At 38.3% G+C, this 10,204-nt stretch overlaps 1 protein-coding gene across 1 annotated transcript; it reads left to right on the forward strand.

Annotated features, from left to right (window-relative positions):
• The first annotated feature begins 839 nt into the window (after positions 1–839).
• LOC149814913 (small ribosomal subunit protein uS2-like) lies at positions 840–6,981 on the forward strand. Its single transcript, XM_089989365.1, has 5 exons — positions 840–1,018; positions 4,688–4,950; positions 5,035–5,232; positions 6,346–6,556; positions 6,729–6,981. Exons 1-5 carry the CDS (start codon positions 898–900, stop codon positions 6,830–6,832), a joined length of 897 nt encoding a protein of 298 aa, XP_089845491.1. The 5' UTR covers positions 840–897; the 3' UTR covers positions 6,833–6,981.
• The last annotated feature ends 3,223 nt before the right edge of the window (positions 6,982–10,204 follow it).

Here is a 10,204-nt window from a genome sequence, read left to right on the forward strand (position 1 = left end):
ATTTTTTCAGTATCATGTCAGACTTTTAAATGTCAATGTTTTTAATTTTGTCACTAGTTTTCTTTTTTCTTTTTTCTTTTTTTTACGAAGGAAAACCTCACCGAGAACCGGGTCACTTACCTGCTCCAACCGTGATAAAGCAACAACAGCCCCATGCGCCAGTGAGATTCGATCCTGGGCCTTCAGATTGACACTAAAGCCAGACAGTAAGGTAAAACACCTCTAAAAATATTTGGGTAAAAGTAAAACCCTTTGAGGAAAACATTATACACTTTTTTTTATGGGTATCCCGACGAACCCTTGTTGGCCAACGTCTGAAAGAATTTTGCTCCAAATGTTAGTTGGACCTCAGGTTTGAGTAAAGGTGGATATTGGGTTGGATATCCGATGGACTTTTGGCCATGGATCCATGATAGGCCAGGTTTTGGGCTACCTGGGCAGCGAAAAAACCCAGTATGGGGTTGACCAGGTCTAAAGAATAAACCAAGCTAAGCCCAGGTCAGGTCTCAATGGGCCAGCCAAGCCCGGCCCAGGCCTGTCGAGCTTACCCATGTATATGTGACCGGTTTCCTGGGCCAAGGCTTAGTAAGGAATGTATTGACTTGTTGACGAGTCGGGGATGCACTAATGCACACGCACCCAACCAACCTGATTCACCCCCTAAGTAGCTTGGATCCTATGGATTCGACCCGGTTATCAAATCGAACCCACTGTGTCCGTCCCGATTCTACGAGAAGGGTATTTATGATATTACGGAAATCATCAAGGGCATTTTCATACAAACTTGACCTAAACACACCCAGGTTAAAGAGAAGAAGAATAAGAGGGGCTCCGCCTTCAGACGCTTCTCTCTCTCTCTCTCTCTCTGTGTGTGTGTGGTGTGGTGTGGTGGCAGCAATGGCGACGCTGACGCAGAAGGAGGCGGACATACAGATGATGCTGGCGGCGGACGTCCATCTCGGCACCAAGAATTGCGATTTCCAGATGGAGCGCTACGTCTTCAAGCGCAGGACCGACGGTATCTTTTCCATCACCATATTACCTCTCCTTATTATTCTTCTTTGCGAAAATTTGGGTGTTCTTTCCGTAGATCCCGTTAGAGAAGTGACAGAGAGCCAAAGATGAGTTTCTTTCACATAAAATCAACGTTACCCGTCGTTTTATAGAAAAATCAAACGGGGCCTAGGGAAGGAACACTAAAGTCGCACCCAATAAAAGAAGACACACGCACACACGTTAATTGATTGGTGGTTTATTTGAACTTGTGTGCTTGTACTGTTATCGTTCCTTTTAGTGATGTTCAGACATAGATACATGCATATATAGTGATTTTTTTTTTGAAAAACGTAATTTTGAATATATTTTTATGGCCTTGTATATGTAGTTGAGCTTAACAGAATCATATGTCAGTTAGTTTTTAGTTTTTGGCTCCATTTGTATGCTTGTATGTGAGGCTGTAATGGATAAGGTAGTTTACCTGAGTTTTTCAAAATTGGTGCTTTTCTGTACTCTTTATCTTTTATATTGGATCTGCAAAGTAGAAAGAAAAAAGGAAAAAGGAACGGTGTTTTAGCATGAATTTAGCCTTTTGGTTGGTTATGGTCATTGGTAGGTCATGAATCCGCTATGGCATAGCGGTTCTCAATTTATCAAACTGTCTATAGGACCTCTATAAATTGTTGGTGTCCATTGTGGGTGTTCCTTAATTGGGCGTGAACGAATTACTGCCATTTGCGTTTGAGTATGCTTTGGTAGTTGCATAGTTTAAATTGCAATTGGTACATATTTTGAGTTGGGTATGTTTCCGGATTACCATTAGACTTGAACCTTCAGCTACTCTTAATATTTTGGTGTAATTGATGCAGATTTGGTATTGATTGATCACACAACCAAGCAACACGTTTTGGAGGGGAATGTTGGATGACACATATAGCTAGCATTTCCATCTTTCTTATTTTTACCTACTCTTTTAGGGTCTATTTGGGAGGGGAAACGTGGATTCAGTGAATCCCACTACCCCACTTCTGTTTGGAAGCTTGGATTTGGGAGATGGGTGTGGTGATGAGAGTGGAGATGGCTTCCCATCTCCCCATTTCATGTACATCCTAAAAAGGGATGTAGTTGATAACTCCACTTTCATTGTGCATTTCTCTTCTCCACTCCCATTACACCTCACTTCCTCTCCAACACCGGCTCTCAAACAGAGCCTTATTGGAGCAAGTGGAGTCTAGAATTGTTGGAAATGCCAATGAATCTTCACTATCTCACATTTATCTAATATTGAGTTGGTTATGTGTGGTGTGGAGTTCTTCTAATCATGGACATAATTGAAAACAATAAGCAAATCGCATGTGCTGTGTCTAGCACAACCAACTTTTATTGCTTTTACAATTTTGGAAGCTATTTTTTCTCTGCCATCATTAGGCATAAGCCCAGATCCTTCAATGAAAGTGGTGGATGAGCTTCTGACCCTTCAATGGAAGTCCAGTTTCAATTGGTTTTAACAAAAGGGTTGGGGTAAATTGGTAATTCCATCATGCTTAACCATCGTTTTAGTTTGGTCAAATCAGGAGGTGGGTGATTGAGAGTTTTTTTCTTAACTCATGCCGCTATCCGTAAAATCTAAAAACTTATGTTGCTCTTTGTAATTAGGTCAAAGATTAGGCGGGTTTTCATAAATTTTTCTAATATATATATATATATATATATATATATATATATATATATATATGAATGAATCACCTGATGCTATTTAAACACAATGCAGTCTCATAATTATTAAAATCTGATCTTTTGAAATCCTTGTTGTGTGATCTGCAAAATTAACAAGACCAACTTTGTTCCATGGGTACGTCTTTGGGCAACGGGTATTTGTATTGGATTTAATGAGGGCACCCACATGTATATTTGTACAATTCTATGTCATATGGTACAGGTATGACACGGCAGTTTAAAAAAAATGAGGTTTTGGGACACGGTTATATATATGAGTAATGCACTGGTTCTGCCCACTTTCTCGTTCTACCCCGTTCTGCCCTCTCAAAATCGTAGTTTTTTAGTGTATTTTCTCACATTTAACACAATAGATGTGATCTATAGGTTTTATTTAGTGGGAACCGGCTTTTGGATGACTGGAATCTGACCTGCATACAGGTTTTCTGGTGATCCAAAATCAATGGTTATAAAGGAATCAATTTTTTTTGGCTCATAAAATTGCATTATTATTTTTGAAAAATTATGATCCAAGAGTTGATTCCCACTAAATAGAGCATGCTAAACACATCTAATGGTTCAGATCTATCATGAAACACTTCAAACTATGGGGCAGAATGAGAAAAGTGGGCTTAATATGTTCAGTTCTATATATATAGAAAGAGAGAAAGAGATAGAAAAAAGATTGGGCCTGAATCATATGTGGATCTAGACCCAAACTCTTTACTCTATCTGAGGAAAGAGTTACGAATAACCCATTTCTCCAGTCTCTATAAAGCCCTTTCCCCACCGTCTCTCTCTTTCTCTCTCCACGAGGGATTACGAGAAGACGAAGAAGTAGCTCCCAGCCCCACCACCTCTCTCTCTCTCTCTCTCTCTCTCTCTCTTCCTCTTTCGTCTTCTTCCTTCTCCTCTTTCTTTTTTTCTTCTTCTTCCTTCTCCTCCTCTCTCTTTTTGTTCTTCTTCCTCCCCCTCCTCTTTCTTCTTCCTTCCTGCCTTTCACCGACATAAAAAAATAGTTTGGGTTAGGTTGGAACTGACCTGGATCAGTGCGGGACCCGACCCACGGCATACCCGCACTGCGTCTTTTACCTGTCCCCGTGTCGATGCCTGTCGACAAGGGTACACCGACCAATAAGGCGTGTGGTGTGTGCCGGTTACATAGGTACAATGGGTTACTGGATTCAATTTAAAAATACAGAGGCAATGTCATGTTTATTGCTAAAGTGTTAATATTTTAAATTTGTTTGGTATTAGTTCTCCAGGTTCTTAGAGATATTATCCTATCTAGTGTTTTTTTATCCTCGTCTGAAAAATTATGTTATGCAATTGTTACTTCTTTTTCGCACGATCTTTTGTTGTCTCAAATGTTCTCGAGGATATAGCCTAATTGTGGTGAAAGATATTTTCCTTCTTTCAGTGATTTCTGAACTAATAACCATTTAAAAGTTAACTGCTTGGTCTGGTCAAATGGTTAGGTTAGCATGAAAATGTGATGTAAATAGTACCTGAAATGTGGTAGGTGATGAAGTTGCTTGAAGACTTGGGTTCAACTTGATAAGCGGATGGTAAAGTTGACTATCATAACTGAGAGGTCTTGGGTTTCGAACCCCATGGGGGTTATCCGCCATCTTGCCTTGAAAAAAGATGTATCTTCTGCATCATTTTCTCTGTTTTCAGGTTTTTCTATTATCATTTGTCTTTGATTTCTCCCTTCTCTTCATATGAAGTGGATTTAAATATATGTTGACCATCGTTGTTGTTCTGTTCATTTTGAAGGCTTCATCGCTTAACTATTTTGTCAGGATTGCAATCGTTAGTCATTTTCTTTTTTGGGATGGGGGGAGCCTTTCTAATATTTCTGCAGATAGCTAGAAGACCACATATTATTATCAACGAAATGAAACTATTAAAAATTAGATCTTTCTGCTGTTTTGCTCTGCAATATGTTAATTATTTGTTCCAAAATTCTTAGGAATATATATCATAAACCTTGGAAAAACATGGGAGAAACTTCAGCTGGCTGCAAGGGTTATTGTTGCAATAGAGAACCCTCAGGACATCATTGTCCAATCTGCAAGACCATATGGTCAAAGAGCCATTTTGAAATTTGCACAGTACACTGGAGCTCATCCAATTGCTGGGCGTCATACACCTGGAACCTTCACTAATCAGCTTCAGACATCATTCAATGAGCCACGCCTCCTTATTCTTACTGATCCCAGAACAGATCACCAGGTAGGTTTGACAGTTTGATTTCATTACTACGTGGGTTCTTACTCGATCTTTGCTGGTTGTGCTTATAATAGAATTTGTCTGCAGCCAATCAAGGAGGCTGCCTTGGGCAACATTCCCACCATCGCTTTCTGTGACACAGATTCACCCATGCGGTATGTGGATATTGGCATTCCTGCTAATAACAAAGGAAAGCACAGCATTGGTTGTCTGTTCTGGTTGTTAGCCAGAATGGTTCTGCAGATGAGGGGTACAATTCCTCCTAATCACAAATGGGATGTTATGGTATGGAGCATGCATCTTTGTTCAGCCTTTGCTAGTTTTCATTTGTAATTTTGAATCATATAGATTATCTTTCCTCTTTTCTTTTCAAGCTTCTTATTGTTTACTTTTGTGGCCTTAGCATCTTATAGGGATAGCATTGTGCATTTACATATTAGATATTTTTTAATCAGAAAAGCATACAATAACAGTATACATTTACATATAACTGGAAATCACCAACCATGAAGTGGACCAATCATGCTTTTTTCTTCTGTTCCTTTTTCACAGTTCTTTTTTCTATTTTTGTAACTCTTGCAAACAAAGTTTGTATCTTTTAATCTTTTTTTTTGTGATGTCTATCAAAAGCATTAGTCGGCACCTAGGTACCAGTCTCCTAAAAGGCCTAGTTGGAGCCTAGGCAGAACTAATCGGTCTAGTCAGGACCGAAAAAAGAAAACAATAAAAAAGAAAAAATTATGATAAATTCATAAAAATAATAGAAAATACATATTCAACACAATTTATGAAGCTAAACTGAAACAAACACATAATTCAAGAACAAACATAAACAATTAAAACATAATTTCATTTCTAACAATCAAACCCATCTAAATAAATATTTGTTAAATTGTGTAATAGACCCACAAAAAATATATAATTATTTAACATAAAAACTTAAAAGTTTGAAAAACACTAAAAACTTTAAAAATACACAACCAAAACATGATTATAATGTTTAAAAAAATAATGATAAAATATCAACCTTGGTGTCCCCCTCATCTAGGTACTCACCTAGGCTCCTAGTCAGTAAGGCTTTGACTTCAGTAGTCTAGGCCGGATTTTAACTACATAGCTATCGTTCTATGTGCTTTATTAGGAGATACAGACGTGCTTGACTTTGAAAAGCATCCATAGTATTCACACAGAAGCAACTTTAAAAAGATTTTCCACATCTTTAAGATGTATTTGGATGCCATTAACTCCTGGATCTCTTTGGTTTTCTAGTTTCCTACTCTGATGAGACGTGTAGAAATTGGGAAGTAATTTTGTTTTTTGAAGCAGGCCACTAAAAGTTGAGAATTCCCTTGATTTTCGGCAGCATGCATTAATAATTTACATATTCTCGAGCTGCAGGTCGATTTGTTTTTCTATAGGGAGCCTGAGGAAGCCAAAGAGCACGAAGAGGAGGAAGTTGTTGCAGCTCCAGATTATGGTGCAGCAGACTTTTCAGCAGCAACACTTGGCCTTCCAGTTGATCAATGGCCTGGTAATGCCCAGTGGGGCGGGGATGCTGCCCCTGCTCCTCTTCCTGATGTGACACCAGTTGAGTGGGCTGCTGCTCCAGGTATGCTTCATCATTTGTTCATCTTTTAGAAGTCTTTTACGAAGCAGTACTCATTTGGCAAGTGTCTATATCAAACCTGTGAATAAATTTTCTTTCTAAATAAGTTTTTATCTTTTGCTGGCTTTCTTTCTCTTGGAGTATGCCAACCTTGTTTTTCCTCCTGGTGTTGCAGTTGGTGTTTCCGGTGATGGATGGGACGTGGCCGCCGCACCACTGGCAACGGCTCCTGATGTGGATGTTGTTCCACCACCATCAGGATGGGATCCTGCTGTGTAAAATGGGGGCAAGGATTCAAATCTAAGATTGTCGTTTTTATTGAGGGACAGCTTTACTTCCTTTTATTGTTTCAGATGAGCCAGTTTTGTATGCTAGAATATGCAGAGGCGAACTCTAGTTTTTCAGATTAATTATTTTTTCATGTTGAATTGTGGTATGTTTGGAATCTTAGGTTCTTGATGATTCTTTTTATTTTCTCCCCTTACCCATGACCTTTATTTTTTTTCACACTTGATGATTAGGTGGTTTGATTTAGTTGTTTCTTGTCATGGTTGTGGATGTTTAAGACGCTGAATAAAGTCGATAACTAATCGTGAAGATATTGTTTAGAATAGTTCAAAACATCCTGTTTTTTTTGGACAGGCAAAATGTGGTTAGGCAGACCTCCACCAGTTATACAATGTACCAATTGGGTTTTGAGCTCGCAACGCCCCAACACAAGGTGACGTTCACCAACCACTCTTATCAAATTTTGTCAAAATAGGATTGGAGGACTGATAATATATCAATAAAATGTAAATATACCATATGAAGGCTTTTTAATAAAAAATCTGAATACATGTATTAAATATTTTTTTACTCGTCATGTCATCATTACACGCATGAACTAAACCGCTTATCATTATAGCTATGATCAACACACGATTCATAATCAAAACCTAAGAATCTCACCAAATCGATTTTTTAAAAATATTATTTAGAAATATAAAAAAATGTTTTTTTATAGAAAACATGTATTAAAGGTTGTATCAGAGATACACGATTTGATATAAAATATGGATCTCATGCATCCAGGTCTATTACACATCTAACTCGAAATTGATTCCATGAAAGACTTTCGAATCTCTCCAAAAGTGATTTTGGATTGTTTTACCAAAACCTCTATGATATCAGCTCCGTTAATATAATTGATTGATATATTTGTGTTGCTGAGTATATGTGAATCATTCACACGATGCACATGCATTCCAATATCATCTGCACATGCTAGAGTACCTATCTCGAAAAGCTGAAAAACATGAAATCAAACCAAACATTGAAATAATATTTCAAGTTGAAAAACATGAAACCAAACATCGAAAGAAGGTTTAGAAACCGTAGACGATAACTCGTATTGCACACCTCATACCAACATGTGCACCTTCAATAGAGGCTTAACCAGCCCTCGACTAGACCTCCTAAAAAAAGGAAAAGAAGAAAAAAAGAAAATTTAAGGAGAGGGAGAGTTTTAGAGAGAGAAAACTTGATCCCAATGGTCTGTCTCCTTTATAACACCCACATGGGATATCTTAATCCCATGTGGACTCTCTTATGTAGAGTCCTAATTGACTATCACTTCTGTCTAATTAATGATACCTTAAACCACTTGGACTTTAACCTAATTAGGTATTTTAGATCAGGAGTGATCAGTTATAGCAGCTGGCGATTCTCTTTAGCAGAAACCATAGGCATCCAACCCAAGCTTTAAAACATAACCCCCTCCCCCTTACCATACTTTGGAAAGTAGCGAAAAGAAAATTTCCTTGGTTGCACTTTGAATGGCTTAAATTCAGACAAGGCAGCACCCTCATAATCAACAGTAGAGATATTGTTGCACTGTCTACGCTCTTCGAGCAAACTATCGAAGAACGAAGAATTCATGTCTCCCACTTTGAGCCACGTAAGATGGGATTTTTGTTGCCACAACACTTCATGTAGCGCTACTTGTACATTGGATCTAATATTGAATTCCTCTTTAATGACCCTATGATCTCCTACATCTGGACGAGGTTGTAAAAGAACAAGTTGTATTTGTTGCACCCTATCATTGACTTTTCCCAACACCTCACTCAAAGGCGTAGCTAGGGGGGGGCAGGACTGGGCTGTAGCCCAGTCCTGCCTCCCGAAACAGTTAATTTTTTTATTTTTTTTTAAAAGCCCAGTCCTAGCCCAGCCCTGATTCCATATGAAATAGATTTTTATCCATTTTTGTAGCCCAGCCCAGCCCTGACTGCAGCAAATAGTTTGATTTGTCCATATGAAATAGATTTTTATTAATAATTGTAGCCATTTTTTTTTATCTCAAAAAAAAAAAAAATCGGGGCCGCTGCCCCCGAACCCCCGACTATCACACAAATATTTTTTTTTGCTACACCCCTGTTTGCCCCCACCTCACATGAATCCTAGCTACGCCACTGACCTCACGGTTCCAAGATCTTAAATTTTTCTTCACTTCATTGAGTTTGAACAGCACCCGCTCAACCTTTACACCTAACCTTCCAACTGGATCCAACTATTCTCTGACAGTCATTGTGAATTAGCCAAATTTTCAAGAAACAAAAAGGTTTGTAGCCTGAAGGAACAGGACACTCTGAAATGGTCGGACGAACTGAACGAAAGGACATTCAAAGTGTTGATAGCGCCCATGATGACAAACCAATTGGAAGAGGTAAAGCACCAAACCAGTTTGCTGTGGACTTTCGCCAACCCTCTTTGATTATTGAACCAGGTAATTAAAGGTATAAAGTTGGTCGAACACCTCCATCAGATTCTCATTCATAATAAACTCTTTGAACTCCTGACAAATCTCTTAGGTTTAGGATCGGGGTGTGCGTAGGGAAGTCTTGAGGAGAAGCTGATTGAAAATTGATTATCGGCCTGCATCAGGAGGGATCCTTGAACCTCTTCAGTGTTCTCTACAGAGGCAAGGGCTGAAAGATTTAGCATCCCCTACGTAGCCGTTATCCAGCCTTAATTGTTTCATTGGATTCCCAAACATGCTGGGAATTCAATGTGTAATGAGCCCCACTATTATCCTGGTGGTGCATATCTCTGTGAGACTCATTTGGCCACACTAGATTCATACCAGGATCCAATATCTTTCACTTGTTCATATGGGGCAAACACCCATATTTTATCATAACCAGTGCATTATGTATTGAACTCATGACATTATGAGGTTTTACATACACTAGTTGGATTTCTCATTCATGGTATATCCCTATCATGAGGTTATTTATAAACTAGGTTGTTTTTCCATCATGTCATAAATTTCAAGTATTCATCATTAACTGCATACTAAGTCATGTAGTTCATAGATTAAAATGAATACATCATAATATGGGTCTCACATAGTCATGGAGTTCTTTGGCTCTTTCATGACTATGCACACTAGTGGAGTAATATAGAATTTATTAATTCATAAATCTATGATTTGCCAAACATAGCAAATACTCTCACTTTTCATGTACATTATCATATGTTGATCACTATCTGATCATTTCAGATCAGTATAACCGGATCCAAATAATTATAAATATAACTGAACAACATCATTTAGCATTTCATGCAAAACTTTAAAACATGAAAAATATCCTTTCATGTATTCATATC

Source organism: Nuphar pumila, chromosome 15 (assembly GCF_984573655.1).
Source record: "Nuphar pumila chromosome 15, dmNupPumi1.hap1.1, whole genome shotgun sequence".
Lineage (NCBI taxonomy): Eukaryota > Viridiplantae > Streptophyta > Magnoliopsida > Nymphaeales > Nymphaeaceae > Nuphar > Nuphar pumila.